Here is a 20,505-nt window from a genome sequence, read left to right as displayed (position 1 = left end):
ATGTTGCAAATTGCAAATCCTGATTGAGCTCTCAGATCCAGATTGCATGAGAACTTTTTAACCCAGATTTAAACAGGGCATCTTGATTAGTTTAATTTTCTGGTTAGGAGAGGGTTCTGATTTTAAGTACGTTTACAGCTCTTTCAATTTCAACCCATTCTTGAAAACCTTTCTCAAATGTTTTCCTTGACTTAGAAGAAGTAGTCCTCTCCCAAGTAAGTAATGGAGTCTGCTGAACATCGTTGATTCTTTCTGTGACAGCCCGATATGGTTCCTTCCCCATGGTCAACATGATGCACCTGGGCTGTTTTAAGGGTTCTTCTAAGGTACTGCGGTAGGAAGGGTGTGGGGGTGGGGGAGGAGTGCGATCCCATTGGTGGGCCGTTGGGTGGGGAATAACGTGAGGCAAGGTAGAAGTGGTCACATGGGACCAGATGGTGCATTAGATGCTGGCTGTGGCATTTAATAGGCAGTGGATGTTTTTGAGCAAGGGGATGACATAAGAGCTGCGCTTCAAGAAGTGGAGTTAACCTTGGTCTCAGAGGGAGGAGCCCGTCAAGGGTCTCTGACAAGAGTCTACAGACAGGGGAGCCAGGGTTGAGTTTGAGATGGCAGTTTGGAGGGAACCTGGTGACTGGTTGCTGAGGCAAGTGAGATAGGGAGAAAAGGAAGGTGCCTCTGGGGCTGAGCCTGGGGAAGATGAGCAGGTGTGCTTCGGCGGTTTTGGAATCCATCTGTGAGTACAGAAGTGATTGTCCAAGTCCTGCCTCTTCTCTTCACCAGTGTGGGACTTCGGGGCCAGGGAGCCTCTTGAAGCCTCAGTTTCTACATCTCTGAGTAGGGGGGAATCTCCTCCAATGACTTTAGGCCAGTCTTTCTCACATGGAAAGTAACAGTCAACTCGGCGGCTGCTGCTGGAACTTGACAGAGACCACTCTTTCCAGCAGTGTCCTGCTCCTTGTTTTGTTCCAGTTAATTTTATTTACAGGCCTGGGGAGCCCATTCAGACTGAGTAACATGCTTGCTCATGAGGGCATAGCTTATGCTAAACCAAAGAGAACATCCCACAGGCTATACCTGGGATGCACAGTTGAGTCAGGCTTTGTCCAGTAGGTGTACCTGTCTGAGCTCTGGTTGGCCGGAGCTGTTGCTGGGCTGATTCCATTTTAAGCAAAATTAGAGTCGATATGAACTGGTTATACTAGACTGCCTTCTTAAAAAAGAAAAACAAGATTCTGCCTCCTGATTCATCTTCATTTTGCTGTTTCAAAACTACATAGTTGTGGTGTGAATATGCAACTTTGTGTTCAGTTTAATAAGAAGGCTATAAAAGTGCAGTGTTGATTTATAGGTGGTTCTCAGATGTCGTCTAAGAATAAAGGAGAGCCTCTGTACCTCAAAGGAGAATGGCCCCTCGATGAAATCGTTTTCTGCAAATTGTTTCTCTACAGATTGATGATTTTGGCCTTTGCCTAATTTTTCAAATCTTTACAGGATTTTAATTAAGTGATATTTGGTAGACTTGAGATAGATTGGGCTGTGGAACAATAAACAACCTCTCCGTAACACCATCCAGGGGCAGTGCTCTGCACGCGCAGAGGCCACCCGCAGGGAGCTAAGGGGCCCTGCTAAGCCCTCTTGGTCAGCCTCCTTGTTCCGGATTCCAGATGAGTCCAGACAAGCACTGGCATGGGAGTAAGGAAACACCACCGCAGCCAGCCTCCTGTGAGACTGCTGCTCTTCTGGCCTATTCCCTCGATTCACAGAGAATATATTTGAGAGAGGGGATGGGGGGGAGAAAAAAAAAAAGATGCCTTAGCCAACCCTGAGAAAGAGGACAGAAACAGCAAGCATAGCAGTTGCTGGAAGTTTGGTGCTGCAATCTGCCAGCCCATTTGTTGATTCTGCATGCCATCCTTCAGTTGGCACCACTGCTGCCAGGAACCACCCCCTCCTTTTTCCATCTGAAGGGAGGGAGAGAGGTACTGCGGCAGGGTTAACTCTTCCTGCCCTGAAGCCTAAAGTTTCTTCTTCCCACATCAGCCTTAATAATCTGTGCCATGTTAGGACCCACAGAGATATTTGAATCAAAGAATTTTAGAAGTGGAAGGGGCCTGAGGGAATTTTTCAAACAAGAAAAGCAGCACTCAGTCTTCCCAGATTTGACCACATGTGACAGTGGGTAGAGGTCATTTGAATTATGAAGAATGAGGACCTCTAAGGAAACCTGCTTTTTTTTTTTTTTTTACCTGCAGCCAGGGATCTGATCAGCAAATCAGCAGGGACAGGTGGAGGTGGTACAGGGTCAGAGAAGCCTTCTGAGTTAGACCAACCAGAAAAACAAACATCAGAGGTGGAGGTAAAGCAGCAGAGCTAGGAAGAGGGAGAAAGGAGAAAAAAAATAGTCTAGCATCCTTCAGAAGATGGCAGTGACATTTTAGGAGGTAACTTGATTAGTCCTGGTAATGACTTAACCAATAGAATACAGTTATTTATCATATTCTTTATGAAGTCCTTTAAGAGCACTGATCATGTCTTTCCTGACTTGCTTAATGTGCTTTTGTGGAAATAAGAGCACAATCCAGGGAATACCAGGAAGTCCAAAAATATTGGCCATAACTGCTGTCTAGGGCATGAGGGAGGTGGCTATCCAGATTGTGGAGATTGGGAACGTTTTGTTCAAATTAAAGAGCTGCAAGTTGTCACTTTTAGCGCATTAGTTAATTTGTGTACCTAGGTGCTTGGAACAGTGCCTGGTGCGTCATAAACAGTGTATTAGTTGCTGCTACTACTATCAGTAGTAATAGTAATTATTACAATTTTCAGAGGTGGGACTAGTGTAGAGTGTCTTTAATCAGAAATCTTGTTATCAGTTTGTGTGAAAAGCTCATATTCCTCAATTTAGAAAATACAGTGGAATTTTCCTTCAGGGAGCCTAATTCTCAGAAATAGCCTCTGTCCTGGTTGGAAGATGGTCTGCTTTGCTGCTGGGTGTTGCCAGGGTGGAGGAGTGCTCTCCTTCCAGAGCCCATGGAGGAGCCTGCACCATCGGGAATTACATGAAGTAACCATTGGTTTCATGCGAAGGGAGACTGGAGTATTGTAATGAAACTTTGTGTGCTTGGTTTAGATTTAAGGCCTATAGGCTTCCTCTTCTTTAGGGAACTGTCTGGTGATCAGACACAAACAAAGTGACCCCAGGCCACGGTAAGGGACTGCTCTAGGTCCTCTTTCTCAAGACATGCTCCTTTTCCCCGTGCCAACCCACCTGTGTTCCCCACCACATCTCCGCTTTCATTCATTTTTCAAGGTTGAACTTACCACGGTTAATGCTACTAACATTTTATTGATAGTAAAGGGTTCTTAACAGTGCCTGAGGGGAGTTCCCTCGTGGTCTAGTGGTTGGGATTCGGCGCTCTCGTGGCCCAGGTTCAATCCCTGTTCAGAGAACTGAGATCCCACAAGCCATGTGGTGTGGCCAAAAAAACCACAAAAAAAACCCCAAAACAGTGCCTGAATCATCACTCACCACAATCTGTGCTTTATCTGTTTTTTTTTTTTAATGAATTTATTTTTATTTTTATTTATTTTTGGCTGTGTTGGGTCTTCGTTGCTGTGCACGGGGCTTTCTCTAGTTCTGGCAAGTGAGGGCTATTCTTCGTTGCCGTGCGCGGGCTTCTTAGTGCGCGGGCTTCTCATTGCGCGGGCTCTAGAGCGCAGGCTCAGTAGTTGTGGCGCACGGGCTTAGTTGCTCCGCGGCATGTGGGATCTTCCCGGACCGGGGATCAAACCCATGTCCCCTGCATTGGCAGGTGGATTCTTAACCACTGAGCCAGCAGGGAAGTCCCTGTGCTTTATCTGTTTCGTCTTAATTTTGCAACACAATATTCCCCCCATTTTACAGATGAGTTAATCGAGTCACAAAGAAGCTAAGTGAAGTGTGACGGCAGGCTGCCTGGCTCTCTTGCTGGGAGTCGTAATCCCCTAGGGGTGTCTAGCTTCTTCCTTATTAGCCTTTCAGTCTTTGCTGTGTCCCCTCATGCACTAGCCTTGTCTTCTCAAGTCGATTCTAACTCTTCAGAGCACCTTGCCTTATCCTTGTTTGTGTGTGTGTATTTCCCCCAGACCCCAGCATTCAAAATATACCCAAGGACTAGCATTCCAGTTGGGGTGGGGGGGCAGGAGTGGGTCCCCTGACTGGACCACCTGCTGTGATTGGTTGCACACTGCCATCCTTTCTTAATGTTGGCAAATGATTCCCAGCTTCACAAGCAGCAGCCTGGCTGCTTCTTCACCAGGGCCAGGGAAAACTTTTTCAGGAACAAGCAGGAACAAGTTGGTATTGGCAGAGCAGACCCAGGCAAACCCCAGTGTCTTGTCCTTTGTCCTGGATCACCCACTCTCTCTAGGCCACACACAGTGCTCAGTGCTGCTCCCATCCCCCAGGTCCCACCTGGAGAAAAACCAACCCAGCCCTTTGCCCTTTGTCCCCATTCCTTAAGGCTATGGCTGACTACAGATCTGATAAATTAGGGTTTATCAGAATCCCTCCAGGTGACATATTTACATTTAAAAGGAGGTAATTCCTTTACTGCTCTGAAAGCAGGGTAGGCGAAGGAGGTTCGTAAATAACAGGCCATGTGAGAGGCATGGGTGTAGGAAGGACTCCAGGTCTGTGTAATCCTGGGTTCAAATCCTGACTCCACCCCTCACTGGCTGTGACCAAGGCAGCTTCTCCAAGCCCGTTTCTTGTCTGTAAATAGCACAGCACCTGCACAGTGAGCATTAGCACCCTGGCCAGTTGTAGCCCCTCAGTAAGTGTTCCTTTAACAACCGAACTGGTATGTCTGCCTGCTGTTGTCATATTAAGCACGTAATTGTTGCTGTTTCTTGTTCAGTTGTAAAGTGTTCTCAGCTTGGGATTGTTTTAGAAACGTTTATTTATTGTGAAATGTGGCTTATATACAGAAAAATGCTCAAAACACATTTGTACCATTTAGCAAACAGTTATAAAAGTGTCACCCATGTAACCATTACCCTGGTCAAGAAAGACAAATACTGCTTTAAAGTGGTGAACACTTTGTAACAGTGGTTCTCACCTGGGGGCCATTTTGCCCCCAGGGGACTGTTGAAACATTTTTGGTTGTGGTATCTGGGGAAGTGCTTGTGGTATCTAGTAGGAAAGGAATGCCACTAAACATGAACGGCCCCCCATAGCAAAGAATTATCCAGCCCCCGAAGTCAGCAGTGCCCAGGCTGAGAAAGCCTGCTGTAACACAAGCTGATTAGCCACGATGGGACAAACACCGCATTTAGAAACACAGTGCTTCAGCAGGAGGTGAACTTTTAGGAAAAGATTTGGCTGCTCAAGAAACCTGTTTGGGTCAAGACTTAGATTTATATGACACATTGTTAGTAATGTCATCCGGCTCAACTAATTGTTCTCCAGGAAAAAAAAAGAAAAAAAAAAAAAGGCCAGCCAGCATTTCAGATGAAGGATCTGAAGTTAATAGACCTTGCTAACAGCATCAGTCAGTTTGTATTCTTTCATTGTTGCCAAATGCTTTTAATCTCCTCTGTCACTTTGCACCAGTCTTGGGAATCAAATACTGTACACGTCAGAAGAAGCCAGGTGTGTTCCATTTTACTATTAATTAAATTGTGAATTAATTAAATACTGTCCTCTTCCCAACAACTTGTCCCAACGCCTTTGGTCTTGTGACTCTTTGTCTTTAATTTATTGCAGGATTTAGTCGTTCGTATTGTTTTTATTCTTGGCAACCTGACAGCGAAAAATAACCAGGCTCGTGAGCAGTTTTCCAAAGAGAAAGGGAGCATCCCAACTCTGCTGTCTTTATTCCATACATTCTACGAACTGGATCTGCATTCCCAGAAGCCCCTGGGGGAAGGAGAAGAGAGGCCCAAGGCGCCGAGGCCGGCCCAGGCGGAGGACGTGCTCATCAAGCTGACCCGCGTGCTCGCCAACCTAGCCATCCACCCGAGCGTGGGCCCAGCCATCGCCGCCCACCCGCGCATCGTGGGCCTGCTCCTCGCCATGCTGGGTAAGAAGTGAGGCTCTCTGGCGGCAAGGGTGTTGCCGGGAGATGGACTGGGGCTCTGGTGCCATGGGGGCTTTAGCAGTACAGTCGGCTCGCTTTAACAGGCCTTTTCTGTTCCTTTTCTGTTCAGAACTGCCTCAAAAGTCATCCAGATTTTTTCTAAAAAAGAAAAAAATGAAAAACCTAGTAATACAAATTATTACTAAAACTCACTGAACTGCATAACTGAAAAGGGTGAATTTTATGGTATGTGAATTATATCACAATTTTTTTTGAAAGCATACCAATCAAATTGTAAAAAATTGGCCAAACTAACCACAGAGTTTAAAATCCCAAATTTTTCCTGGGATAGTCCACACGATTAAAGTTTATTTATCTTTTTATTTTTTCAGCTTTTTACATTATTAGTAATTATAGCCCCTAGTCATTCAGGTTCCGTTCCCCCGCCCACCCCACATTAGTCAGTTGGAGCTGCCATAACAAAATGCTGCGGACTGGGTGGCTTAAGCAACACAAGTTTACTTCTCACAGCTCTGGAGGCTGGAAATCCAAGATCAAAGTGCCCGCTGATTCTGTTCTGGGGCGAGCCCTCTTCCTGGCTTGCAGGTGGCTGCATTCTCACCAAGTCTTCCTGTGGCTTTTCTTCAATGTGTGCATGTGCACATGGGAAAGAGAATGATCTTTCTCTTCTTATAAGACCACCCTATCAGATACAGACACCACCCTTATGACCTCATTTAACTTTACCTCCTAAAATCCCTGTCTCCAGAAATAATCACATTAGGGGTTAGGGCTTCAACGTATGAATTTGGGGGAAGGGACACAATTCAGTCAATAGTATTCTACCCCTGGTCCCCCAAATTCATGTCCTTCTCACATGCAAAATACATTCATTCCATCCCAACAGCCCCCCAAATTTTAACTCATTCCAGCATCAACTCTAAAGTCTAAGGTCCAAAATCTCATTTAAATATCATCTAAATCAGATAGATGTGATACATCCTGAGGAACAATTTCTCTCCTGCTTGAACCTGTGAAACCAGACAAGTTATATGCAAGATACAATGGTGGGACAGGCACAGGATAGACATTCCCACTCCAGAAGAGAGAAATAGGAAAAAAAAAAGAAAGTGTGATGGGTCCCAAGCAAGTCCCAAACCTAGTAAGGCGAATTCCATCAGATCTTTTTTTTTTTAAACAAATTTATTTATTTTTGGCTGCGTGCGGGCTTTCTCTAGTTGTGGCGAGCAGGGGCTACTCTTCGTTGCAGTGCGGGGGCTACTCTTTGTTGCGGTGCGTGGGCTTCTCATTGCGGTGGCTTCTCTTGTTGTGAAGCCGGGCTCTAGGGGCGTGGACTTCAGTAATTGTGGCATGCGAGCTCAGTAGTCGTGGCTCGCGGGCTCTAGAGCACAGGCTCAGAAGTTGTGGCGCATGGGCTTAGCTGCTGCACAGCATGTGGGATCTTCCTGGACCAGGGCTCGAACCTGTGTCCCCTGCATTGGCAGGCAGATTCTTAACCACTGCACCACCAGGGAAGCCCCCATCAGATCTTAAGGCTTGAGAATAATCCTCTTTGGTTAGATGCTTTGCCTTGCAGACCCGCTGGGGCAGTGGCCCTTCCTCCACAGCTCTGTCAGTTAGGCCACCAGGGCTCTGCAGGGCGGTCTTGCCCTCACAGCTTTGGGGTGAAGGCCAGTGTGGCCTGTTGAAACTGCGGCAGTGGCCCTGGTGATCTCTGAATCACCACTGGGGTCATTCTCTTCTCTACTAGAAGAATAGTGCATATTCACAGCCAAATAGCTGTACACTGTGTCCTGTCAAATCCAAGGAGTCTGACAGCCTTCCTTCGTTTGGTCCTGTCTCAGCTCCTTCAGTTCAAATTGGCAGTGTTTCTGCTCACATAATCCCGTAAACTCTTTACTGAGTGATAGGCCAACCACACCCTTGGTGTTCTCTCCAGCACATGCTTTCTTCTTTCTTGCAATATGGATAGGCTGAGAATTTTCCAAACCTTCAAGTTCTAGTTTCTTTTGCTTAACAACTCCTTCTTCAGTTCATCCCTCTCTTCTTATATGTTACTGTAAGCAGTCAGGAAGAGCCAAGCCTCTCCTTAAACACTGTGCTTGGAATTCTCAGCTGAATACCCAGTATCGTTGCTCGCAAACTAGACCTTCCACAAAACACTAGAACACAAACAATTCAGCCAAATTCTTTGCCACTTTATAACAAGGATCACCTTTCCTGCAGTTTCCAAGGACTGTTCCTCCTTTCCATCTGAGACTTTGTCAGAGTGGCCTTTTATGTCCATCTTTCTAACAGCATTGTATTCATGATTATTTCTGTGTTTTCTAAGAAGATGGAAGCTTTCTCTCCAGCTCTCTCTTGTCTTTGAGCCTTTGCCAGAATCACTCTGTTGACAAAAAATTAATCAGTAGTGGGCTTCCCTGGTGGTGCAGTGGTTAAGAATCCGCCTGCCAATGCAGGGGACACGGGTTCGAGCCCTGGTCTGGGGAGATCCCACATGCCACGGAGCAGCTAAGCCCATGCTTAGCTGCTACTACTGAGCTGCTCTACTGAGCCTGCGCTCTAGAGCCCGCGAGCCACAACTACTGAGCCTGTGTGCCACAACTACTGAGCCCGTGTGTCACAACTACTGAAGCCTGTGCGCCTAGAGCCTTTGCTCCGCAACAAGAGAAGCCACCGCAATGAGAAGCCCACTCACTGTAACAAAGAGTAGCCCCCACTCGCTGCAACTAGAGAAAGCCCATGTGCAGCAACGAAGACTCAACGCAGCCAAAAATAATAAATAAATAAATAAATAAATTTATATTAAAAAAAAATAATCAGTGGATCAAAGAAAGAATTGGAAAATTTTATTTGAGCCAAATTTGAGGATTATAACCCAGGAAGAGCATCTCAGAAAGCTCTGAGAACTGTTCCACTGTTTAGAAATCAAGGCACAGTTACATAAGTTTTTTTGAGACAGAGGGCTGTACATCAAATGATGTGTTATTGACAGTTTACATAATCCAGATCTAAGCATCATCCTGGTGGGTCATGTGACCCCTTACAAGAACAAGAAGGACTGTTATCTTTTAAGGAGGGAGTCGTCTTGATGCTAGGAGAATGTTGCTCTTTATGGTTGAACAGGTATTCCTACCGACGGGAGAGGTTTGGTCGATGCATAAGGCAGATGCACAAAGCACAGTGTGAGGAGAGAGGAGGCCAAAGAGCAGAGAAGTTCTATGTTTAAATTTTTCTGGTCTTGCCATAAAATATGAATTTTATTTCACAACCTTTAACATCCGTATTTCTTGTATACATCTCAGAACTCCTCCAGCCTCTACCCATTACCCAGTTCCAAAGCTGCCTCCATACTTTTAGGTATTTGTTACAGTAGCACCTCACTGCTAGGCACCCAAACCTGTCTCAGTCTGTTTAGGGTGCCACAACAAAATAGCATAGGCTGGGTGGCTCAAACAACAGACACTTTCTCACACTTCTGGAGGCTGGATCAGGGTGCCGGCGTGGTTGGTTCTGGTGAGGCCTCTCTTCCTGGCTTATAGACGGCTGCCTTCTCTCTCTTCCTCTTCTTCTAATGCCACCAATCCTATTGGATAAGGACTCTACCCTTAGGATCTCATCTAACCCTAATTACCTCCTAACAGCCCTACCTCCAAATACAGGCTCATTAGAGGTGAGGGCTTCAACATAGAAATTTGGGAGGGGCACAGTTCAGTCCATAGCACCCCCCCTTCCACTTTTTAGGCCTTGTCATTTCCCATGGGCACCTCTGCCTACCAGTGTGCAAGGAAATTGACTGCCATCTAGAGTGATCTACTTCGCCACTACTTACCAGACTCTGAAAGATTGTGTTGTTGTGGAAGAAGCATTCATGCCTGATGAAAATGATGTTTTGGGGTAATCTTTGAACTTTGCCCCTTTGCTACTCATTTATTGAGTCATCACTGCATAATCAGTCCTATGCTGTATGTTAAAAGACGTTTGTCTTAGTTTGCTCAGGATGCCATAACAAAATACCACAGACTGGGTAGCTTAAACAATAGAAATCTATTTCTCACAGTCTGTAGGTTGGAATTCCAAGGTCAAGGTGCCAGCAGGGTTGGTGTCTGGTGAGAATACTCTTTCTGGCTTGTATATGGCCACCTTCTTGTTGTGTCCTCACATGGTGGAGAGAGAGCTCTGGTGTCTCCTCCTTTTCTTCTAAGGGCACCAGCCCTATCGGATAAGGGCCCCACCTTTACGACCTCATTTAACTTTTATCACCTCACAGGCCCTATCTCCAAATATAGTCACATTGTGGGTAGGGCTTCAACCTATGAATTTGGAGGGGAACACAAACACTCAGGCCAGCACAACGTTTAAAAAAGTATAGGTTGGTATCTGCTTTCAAGGAACTCAGGGTACGTGTTGGAGGAATATCAGGTGCATAGACAAGAAGCTTATGAAAAGTGCCAGCAGCAAGGGGTACACAGAACATGAAAGCTGAGAGGACAGAGCCACAGAGCCCAGCTTTTGGTGTGTGGGAGTGTAAGTGACCGTGCCTTCCCTTGTTGTGGAGCTGTGTAATTTATTTTTATTTTATTTATTTAATTTTTAAATAAACTTATTTATTTATTTATTTTTGGCTCTGTTGGGTCCTCGTTGCTGTGCGCAGACCCTCTCCAGTTGTGGCGAGCGGGGGCTACCCCTCGCCGCGGTGCGCGGGCCTCTCATCGTCGTGGCCTCTCCCGCTGCAGAGCACAGGCTCCAGGCACGCAGGCCCCAGCAGCCGTGGCACGTGGGCCCAGCAGTTGTGGCCTGCGGGCCCCAGAGCTCAGGCTCAGCAGTTGTGGCACATGGGCCTAGCTGCTCCGCGGCATGTGGGACCCTCCCGGGCCAGGGCTCTAACCCGTGTCCCCAGCGTTGGCAGGCAGACTCCCAACCGCTGCGCCACGAGGGAAGCCCTGTTTTATTTATTTTTTAACTGGGGTATAAGTGACTGAAAACATTATGTTAGATCCAGGTACACAACATAGTGATTTGATATTTCTATACATTACAAAATGATCACCATCAGAGCCGCGCAGTTTATGAAGCATGTTCACATCTGTTACCTCACAGCAGCTGTGCGAGAGTAGGTTGTTGTTATTTTAGCCATTTCACAGAGGAGGAAACAGGCCTAGTGAGATAACGTGACTTTTAGAGGTCACAAAGTTAGTAAGTGACAGGGTTACTCTGCACGTTGCTGATCCTTTTTTTTTTTTTTTTTTTTAATGTTTATTTATTTATTTGGCTCTGCGGGGTCTTAGTTGAGGCACGCAGGATCTTTGTTGCTGCACTTGGGATCTTAGTTCCCTGACTAAGGATTGAGCCCAGGCCCCTTGCTTTGGGAGCTCCGAGTCTTAGCCACTGGACCACCAGGGAAGTCCCTACATGTTGCTGGTCTTAAAGGAAGGTTTATTAAATTCTGATTGAGGTCTTTCCTTGTGACTTAATCACTTCCACATGATAACACAAAAACCTACACATTTAATGTGGGACTGTCTTCCAAGCTGCTGACTGCACATTAAACCGTCTGTGCAAACCTGCATCGAGCTGTTCCAGAAATTCAGTTTCTCTAACAACCTCAAAATTTTCAGCACTTGGACCATACTATCACCCTGTCTTCTGATGATCCTTCTGCATCTGGAGGATCAATTCTTCTCCACCAGAAGTCAGGGATCCAGCTGCCTCAGAGTCAGCTGTGGGGCTTATTATAATACCCTTTCCAGGGGCTTCCCTGGTGGCGCAGTGGTTGCGCGTCCGCCTGCCGATGCAGGGGACACGGGTTCGCGCCCCGGTCCGGGAAGATCCCACGTGCCGCGGAGCGGCTGGGCCCGTGAGCCATGGCCGCTGGGCCTGCGTGTCCGGAGCCTGTGGTCCGCGACGCGAGAGGCCGCAACAGTGAGAGGCCTGGGTACTGCAAAAAAAAAAAAAAAAAAAAAAAGAAAGAAAAAAAAATACCCTTTCCAGTTTCTGGTCTTACCCAGAAAAAGGCTTTACCTGAAGGACGGTTTTAGGGTCTTGAAATATGCGTTTCAACTACGCCCCTGCCCCCAGGTGATTCTTCTGCCCCTTAAATGTTGAAACCCACTGCTCAGAGAATCACCTTTAGCCTCTCTGGCTAGTGAGGCGCTGGCAGGTGGCTGAAACCCACCCAGTGAGTTCTCATCTGCTGGCAGGCCAAATCGCTTCACCTGACTGTAGCTACCTGGCGAGAGCCTGAGGACCTGCCCTTAGACACCTGGACACATCACTGTGGATAGTCAAGTTAAGAAATAAAGCTCTGCATGATTCATTTTCCTGCAATTATTAATATTCACATGTGAAGTGAGAAAATTCCTGGTCTTATATGTATTTTCTGAGCTTAGAAATTACATTTCTACCTATGAACTAAAGGTACAATGGATAATTTGTGTTTGACTTCTAGGAAACTGATGCTTTGGAGGCAGAAGAAAGGCTTAGAAGCAGATTTGGCCAGAGCTGAAAGGGTTAACCAGGGGGGCCTGGCTAGAGTCCTTAGGAGGCTAGGGCCTGTCCCCTCCGTTCCTCCATCACCAAGTCCTCTGGGAGGGTAGGTGCTCTGTCTTGGTCACTGGGGGATTCCCACGTGAGGTCTCTCCAGTGCACCCTCTTGAGGTTACTGTCACTTGGGAATAGCCTACCTTCTTTCTTTTGCTCCAAAGCGATCAGTGAAACTCAAATCTGGTACTTCGCAGACTTCTTTGTGCATAGAATCATGCAAGGAGCTTATGAAAGACACATTCTCTTCACCGTACCCTCAGAAGTTGTGACTGATCAAGTGAGGTGTGGAGCCCAGGAGTCTGCATTTTTTAAAGCTCCCTGGCTGGTCCTGATGTGGGTGGTAGAAGGTCTCACTTGAGAATGCTTCAGTCTCTGCATGTTAGAGCTCAGGGCCATCTGAGGTTAAGCCCAAGGGAAGAAACCCTTCTCTCTAGCCTGCCAGGCTGGGCAGTTGTTTGGGCAGGCAGTGGGGTCCCTCGTCTGTTTTATCTCCTGAACGATTCGACCTCCCACAAAAAGCTTTAGTGGGGTGAAGTCACCTCGACAGAGGATCATACGCCTCCACCCTTCCCTTGGCAGCTCAGCTGCAGGGATGAATGTCCTGAGCCCTAAGAGGCTCCCCTAAACTGGTCTCTGGTAGCTCCTACCTGGAGTCTCTGCATCAGTGCAGAAGGGCGATCAGATCCTGGGAGAGGGAGCTGGTCTTCAGAGCGCCTGCCTCCCTTAGCCAGCCTGGTAGTGGCTTTGGAAAGCAGGCCAGGGCCGGCTTGACTCTGACCTGCTCACTTGCCTGAGGGCAAGGCAGCTGTTGCCCTGTTAGTCCCCCAGTGCTCACTTAGTCCTCACTCCTCCCAGCCAGACACCTTTGCTGCACTGCACCCTCCCCCCAGGCACGTGGGAAAGGCATCCCTTGGGACCTTGTCCTCCACCTCTCCCCAGCCCTACTCCCCTCACAGAGGAGTTGCTTGTACCCCAGGACTCCCCTCCAGAGGCCAGTCTCATTGCAGAGGGTCTTTTAAAATCAAAAATATTTCTAGTAAGGACCAAACTTCTCAGCAAGCACCCAGATGCAGCGATTTGCTGCCTTAGTGGAATCTCCAAATTCCAGATTCCCTTATATTCATGAGTCAGCTACAGAGGGCTGTGTGGGTGTCTCGTGCTCTTTGGAGGCAAATTATTGCCCCAACTGGCTCTAATAGGCACTCAGCAAGACACTGTGGAAAGAGCAGGGTGGTGGAGTCAGGCAGACCTGGATTCACATGTCTGCTCTATGAAATCAGGCAAGGTATGTCACTTCTCTAAGCCTCAATGTTCTCATCTGGGAGGAGAAAATGGGATATTAGGAGGCTGCTATGGACTAAACTGTGTCCCTCAAATTCATGTGTTGAAGCGCTAACCCCCAGTGTGATGGTATTTGGAGATGGAGCATTGGGGAAATAATTAGGTTTAGATGAGGATACAGAGAGAAAGCAGCCAAAGCAGCCATCTGCAGGCCAGGAAGAGCCCTGACCAGAACCCAGCCATACTGGCTCCCTGATCTTGGACTTTTCGCCTCCAGAGCTGTTAAATAATTTCCTGTTGTTTAAGCCACTCAGTTTACGGCATTCTGTTATGGCAGCCTGAGCTGACTGAGGCAGGTGCACCTTTAGAGTATTAATTATCGTGGGTTTAAATGTAAGTGCATTTAAAGCGTTATTAATAAGTAACTTCTGTGGGGTTAAATGCATGGAAAGTGCTTGGTGCTGTTTATGATAGATGCCTAGTAGCTGTGAATGTCTCTCCTCTTGCCCCAGATGCCAGACGTTATTCCTGCTCCCAAACGTGAGGTCCTACAGCAGGGTGGTGACACATAAGAGCTACATTCCTTTTTCTGGGCAAACTAATAAATTCTCCTACCAAGGCAAGAGAAAAAAACAGATCCCTAGACACTGCCCAAGATCTTTTGTCATCAGTCCAGGGATGGAGGGAACCAGGGATGAGACGTCCTCTTTGCTAAGTTTTAGACATTCACTCAGGCCATTCCCCAAGAGCCATCCTTCTGGATAGCCCTCCTGTTCATTAACAGATGTTTATTTAGCACCCACAGTGTGCCACGCACTTTTATAAGCCCTTAACAAGTATTAACGCATTTAAACTTTGTAACAAAGCTGTAATGTAGGTCCAGTTATTATCCCACTTTGCAGACAAGGAAACTGAGGCCCAAGGAGGTTAAGTGACTTGAACAAGGTCACACAGCCAGCAGGTAGAAGATCAGGATTCCAGCTCCAGAGTCCCAGCGAAGCAAGCGAGGATACTTTTGGGGGTCCTATGTCCCTACTTTTACCTTGCCTCCCTCAAAAACACCTGGGATCTTTTTACAGATCTCCTAGAAACCTGAGGCCACTAGGATATTTCCTTGCTGTGGAATCCATACTGAAGTCCAAGATAATTCTGTCCTTTATTCCCTTTCCATGTATTTAAACTAACAAACCAGGCAATTAGGGCTTCATTTATTCTTTCTTTCTCCAGGTATTCATTGAGTGTCTACCAGGTACTGGACCCATGCTGGCTGCTGTGGGTGGAGGAACCCCTGGCTGAAGGGCCAGTGTGTGTTTTCTGTAGCGTAACAAATGCCTGAATTTCCCTTTGAATAGAGTAAGCTGTAAAAAGGTCATTCTCTTTAATGAAAAGAAGGCCAAAAGGAGAGAGAATTAAATCAGAGAATGTAGGAGCTAGCACAGCCCTCCTGCTCAGCTCACAGCCTCCCTCTTATCCCTGAGGAACTTTGGTTTCATACAAGAGATAAAAGGCACTTCCTTACTCATAAAAAAGAATGAAATTTTGCCATTTGCAGTAACACGGAAGGACCTAGAGGGTATTATACTAAGTGAAATAAGTCAGACAGAGAAAGACATACTGTAATGATTTCACTTATATGTGGAATCTAAAAAAAGAAAACAAATGAAGACAACAAAACAGAAATAGACTCAGAGATAGAGAACTAACTCGTTGTTACCAGTAGGCAGAGGCAAGGGGGAGGGGCAAAATGGGGTAGGCGTTTGAGGTACAGGCTACTGTGTATAAAATAGATAAGCAACGAGGATATATCGTACAGCGCAGGGAATATAGCCAATATTTTATAATAACTTTAAATGGAGTATAATTTGTAAAAATATTGAATCACTGTGTTCTATACCTGAAGTCATATTGTTTATCAACTATACTTCAATTTTTTAAAAAAAGAGGTACAAGGCACTTCTTAACCAGTAAAACCCAGTGGGCAAATCAGGGCCCAAGACATGCATGGACACTGAGGTTATTCCCTCCCAGGCTGGGGAAGGGCTTCCCAGTCAGGCGGTGACCGATGGCTGGGTGGAGAGGGGAGTGAATGTACTCCAGGCACGGGGCAGGGCGGGGGGTGAGGTGGAGGGGGCGTGCGCAGGGTCAGAGGTGAGAGGCAGAGGCTGCTATAGCTAGTTTAGTATAACCAGACTCCTGGCGTTTTCCTCTGACTCCCAGACCCTTATGTCCAACTGCCTTACCTAATCTCATCAACTGTGGATACTTGAGAAGCACCTCAAGATGTCTAACTCATGACCTTTCCTCCACCTGGCCCTTCTTCCCATTAATTCAGAGTATGGGATTGCCGTCCATCCAATTATGTAATCCAGAAACCCAGAGCTCATCCTGCGTGATTCCTCTCCCTCATCCCCCAATCCAGTCTTCACCACACCCTGTCCATTTTCCTCCCTAAATAGTTTTCCAGCCTGACCTCCCTGTTCCATCTCCGCAGTCACCCCAGCCTCAGCTTTGTTATTTGCCATCTGGAACACCACAGGAGGTTCCTGACTGGCATCCCTGCATCTGCCCTTCTCTGCGCTATGGTCTCAGTCACCAGGAGATGAGTCTGGAGGCTGAGTGGAAGGCAGAGACGAAATAACTAAGGGTCTTATGTGCTAAGCTAAAGGGTTCATTCATTCATTCATTCTTGCATTCAGCAACCACTTATTTTTTTTTTTTACAACAATGAAGTTTATTATTATTATTATTTTGCTTCAAAAATTTATCATCTAGGTTTTATTCTGATCCACCCCAAGACACTGAAATGCTACAGTTTTCTGTTTTGTTAGTTGCTATTTCCAGTGGGAATTCCAGAGGGAATGATTTCTTTTTTAAAATTTTTATTGGAGTATAGTTAATTTACAATATTGTGTTTATATATATGCACACATCCACTCTTCTTTAGATTCCTTTCCCATGTAGGTCATTACAGAGTATTGAGTAGAGTTCCCTGTGCTGTACAGTAGGTTCTTATTAGTTATCTGTTGAGCACTGCTCTGTGCAGACACTGTTCTAGATGCTGGGAATGCAGTGATGAATAAAACAAGTCCCTAGTCTTGTGGAGCTTACATCTTAGAGCTGGAAGACAGACATTAAACACATAACAAGTCAGGTGGTCACATGTGTTACAGAGAAGAGGGGGAGGGGAAAGTGAGGAACAGTGCTATTTTATATAGGGTGGCTGAGGAAAGTATGTCCAATAAGGTGACAGCTAAGCAACAGCCCAAAGGACATGAGGAGTGAGCCAGGATAACTGAAGGAAGGAATATTCCAGACAGGGGGACTAGCAGTGCAGAGGTTCCTGCGCAAGATCAGGCTGACATGCTCAAAAAGAGCAAGAGGACTGGTGAGGTTGGCATGGGGTTGGGGGGAGCTGGGGGCTGGAGCAGCAAATGAGGCCAGGGAGGTAAGGACTGGGGCAGCTGGGTCAGGCCTGTGGGCCAGATAAGATGAGTGGTGTTATCTGAATGAATCTTAAAGGACCACCATGTTGAGGACAGGCTCAGAGAGGCAAAGGCAGAAGAAGAGAAGCCAGTGAGGGGGTGAAAGATGGACTAGGTGGTAGCAGAGGAGCTGAGAGGCGATCTGCTGCGTGTTTCGAAGGCAGCGTTGATAGGAGTTATAGATGGATTATGACCTGAGGGCCATTCTTTTGGGAGGTGGGCAGGTCTGGGGAACAGACTTCCAGGGTGGGGGGCCCGGGGGAGCTCTGGGTCAGGGCAGACGAGCTCTGCTCACTGGTGTTGGCACCTTTGTGCACAGGAACTAGATCAGCCCGACTTTTCCAGACCCTTGGCTGGAGGGACTGAGCTTAGAGTGTTCCAAACCCTGGCCCAGAGTGGTCCCCTGCCTTTGGCGCATTTCCCTGCAGGAAGAGTCATGGGAAATAAAGCAGCAAACAGCAAGGGCAAACACTGCCCTCATACAGCCCTTGCCTGGCCCAACGGCTTGTCCCTGCCACTGCTGGGGTTGCAGTGAGGATGTTGTGGTTTCTGCCCTGCAGTGAGTCTTTGACACCCTTGTCCTCACTTTATTTCAGAATCTAAGTCCATTGATGATTGTGAGGAGCTGGTGATCAATACTACGGCAACGGTCAACAACTTATCTTACTACCAAGTGAAGAATTCCATAATTCAAGACAAAAAGCTATATATTGCTGAATGTAAGGTTCAGAGTTGGGTTTGGGTAGATGCATGTTCATTTAAGGTTTTGACTTTACTAACTAAACACAGAACTGGAGGCATTTATATTTACTGATTTCTGGTACTACTATCTAAGAGCCTGATTTAATTCTAAGAAAGTTGAATATGGGGACACATTAGTTTCTTAGTTCTGGCTCAAGTCCCCTATAGTTGGAATTTTATTATCATTTTTAATTTTAAAATTATCAGTATTTAGCATGATATTGGTTTCTAATAGCCTTTAAATTGAAACTTAAATTCACTAATTTTATTTCTCTGGTCACAAAACCCAGTGCTCTTAAAGCTCCTTGTGAGTCACAACATGGATGGAATCCTGGCGGCTGTGCGCGTTTTTGGAAATCTCTCCCAGGACCATGACATCTGTGATTTCATTGTGCAGAAAAATGGTGAGTTAATGACACTTACATTCATAAACAGGCATGTCTTGCCAATAAACAGCTGAGCGGTTTTGCAGCTTGGGTCATGACAACGTGATACTTGTTTCTGCTTTGGGACAAGTGGTGCCTCACATTCTGTTCCGTCCATCCATAAGGCTCTCAGCTCAGGATGCCAAGACGGACCTAGGCTGTGTTCTTAGCGTTTCCCTCTCCTTCATAAGTGGTCTTCTGAGTTTTGAGATGGCGCGTGTGTGCCTGTGTGTGTGTGTGTGTGTGTATGTGTTTAAGGGAAACAAGTAATCTGTACACATCGTTTCTGTCCATGGGAATGGACTCAAAAGACATTCTCCATCATGTACTGGAATGTCTGTTATAGTACTGCTTGTAATAGTGAAAAATGGAAATAACCTAAATGTCCACCAACAGGTAAGAGGATAAATACATTACAGTATATTCATGCAACCAAGCTTCTACAGCAATGAAAATAAATGAGCTAGAAGTTCACGTATCACCATGCATCAACCTCAAACGTGCAATATAGGAGCAAAAAGGCTAGTAATCGGAGGACATATATGAGATAATGCCATTAATATAGTTTTAAAACCTGCAAAACAATCTTGGGTATTATTTATGTACTACTCATGTGGTAATGGAATAAGGTATAAATGTAGTTGGAAATGATAAACTCCACATTTAAGACAAAGTTACAGTTGAATGGTTGCCCCCAAATATAAAATTGAATCTGTAATGTTTTATTTCTTAAACTGGGTAGCAGGTACACAAGAGTGTATACTAAACATACTGTTTGTATGTCTTAAATATTTCATGTAAAAACGGTAAAAAATACCTAATTATTTATGTTCGTGATAGAAACTTTGGATAATACAGATTAAAAACAACACTAACCCAGAGATAACTGTTAACATTTTAGTGTATATTCTTTAGACTCTTAAAAACACACATGTGATGCAGCCTTTGCCAAGCTCACTGTGTGACACATCAGTAGGCCAGGGTCCGCACAGGGTGGCCACCTCTCAGGTGAGCAGTAGAACAGAGCACACACCTTACTCATTCTCCCCAACCCTTTGCCCAGCGCCTGCGGGGGGATAAGACAGGACAAACAGTTCCATTTCTAGGAGTAAGGGAAGGCTGGGAGCCTGCCCTGATATGAGACATCCCCTACCCTGGAAGTCCGGCCTCACTACAGGCGTGTTTCCTGCGGTCTGAGCGAGTCTTCCCTTACAAGCTGTGGCCCTGGAAGACTTCCAGGAAGATCTCCACTGGAGCCTGTGCTCCCCTCTCCCAGGGCTGTGTATTTAAAGAAAGTTGCTGCTGGAGGTTCATAAGGGCCCTGGAGAACAACCAGAAGTTAGAGATGAAATGAATGGCACCTGTGTGATTGGAAGGCCGTGGTTCCCTCCTCTCCATGGGCGGGGGCTCTACCACTGCCTGGGAGGGGGAGCTGATGCCTGCCTCAGATACAGCAATATCAGGGGACAGGGGGCCTGGGGGGCGGGGAGCAGGTTCTGAAGTGGTGGATGTTGGGGAAGGCGCTTCTGAGCAGTGGGTGAAGTCCACTTAGGAAGAGTGGACCGAGTCCCCTAGCAGGGTTTCCAGTTTTGCAAGCTGCTCCCCATTTCCCCTTTGCCATTTGAGAAATGAAATACAGCTGGGGCCCCTGAGCTTTACTGGCCTGCATTCGTTCTCTGCCCTCCCAGTTCACAAGTTCATGATTGCTCTGCTGGATGCTAAGCATCAGGATATTTGCTTTTCTGCCTGTGGTGTTCTTCTAAATCTCACCGTGGATAAAGACAAGCGTGTCATCCTAAAAGAAGGAGGTGGCATTAAAAAGTAAGTTCAGGGCTTCCCTGGTGGCGCAGCGGTTGCGCGTCCGCCTGCCGATGCAGGGGAACCGGGTTCGCGCCCCGGTCTGGGAGGATCCCACATGCCGAGGAGCGGCTGGGCCCGTGAGCCATGGCC

At 46.6% G+C, this 20,505-nt stretch overlaps 1 protein-coding gene across 1 annotated transcript in view; it reads left to right on the top strand.

The window, feature by feature from the left end:
* ARMC2 (armadillo repeat containing 2) overlaps positions 1-20,505 on the top strand; it is a 112,058-nt gene that overhangs the window by 71,032 nt on the left and 20,521 nt on the right. Inside the window, exons 12-15 of the mRNA XM_055087576.1 lie at positions 5,747-6,062; positions 17,986-18,108; positions 18,421-18,534; positions 20,244-20,376. Coding sequence (XP_054943551.1) covers positions 5,747-6,062; positions 17,986-18,108; positions 18,421-18,534; positions 20,244-20,376 — 686 coding nt within the window. The remainder of the gene's footprint in view (positions 1-5,746; positions 6,063-17,985; positions 18,109-18,420; positions 18,535-20,243; positions 20,377-20,505) is intronic.

This window comes from Physeter macrocephalus, chromosome 10 (assembly GCF_002837175.3).
Source record: "Physeter macrocephalus isolate SW-GA chromosome 10, ASM283717v5, whole genome shotgun sequence".
Lineage (NCBI taxonomy): Eukaryota > Metazoa > Chordata > Mammalia > Artiodactyla > Physeteridae > Physeter > Physeter macrocephalus.
The sequence above is the reverse complement of the archived record's forward strand: the minus strand, read 5'-3'. Positions and strand labels throughout refer to the sequence as shown.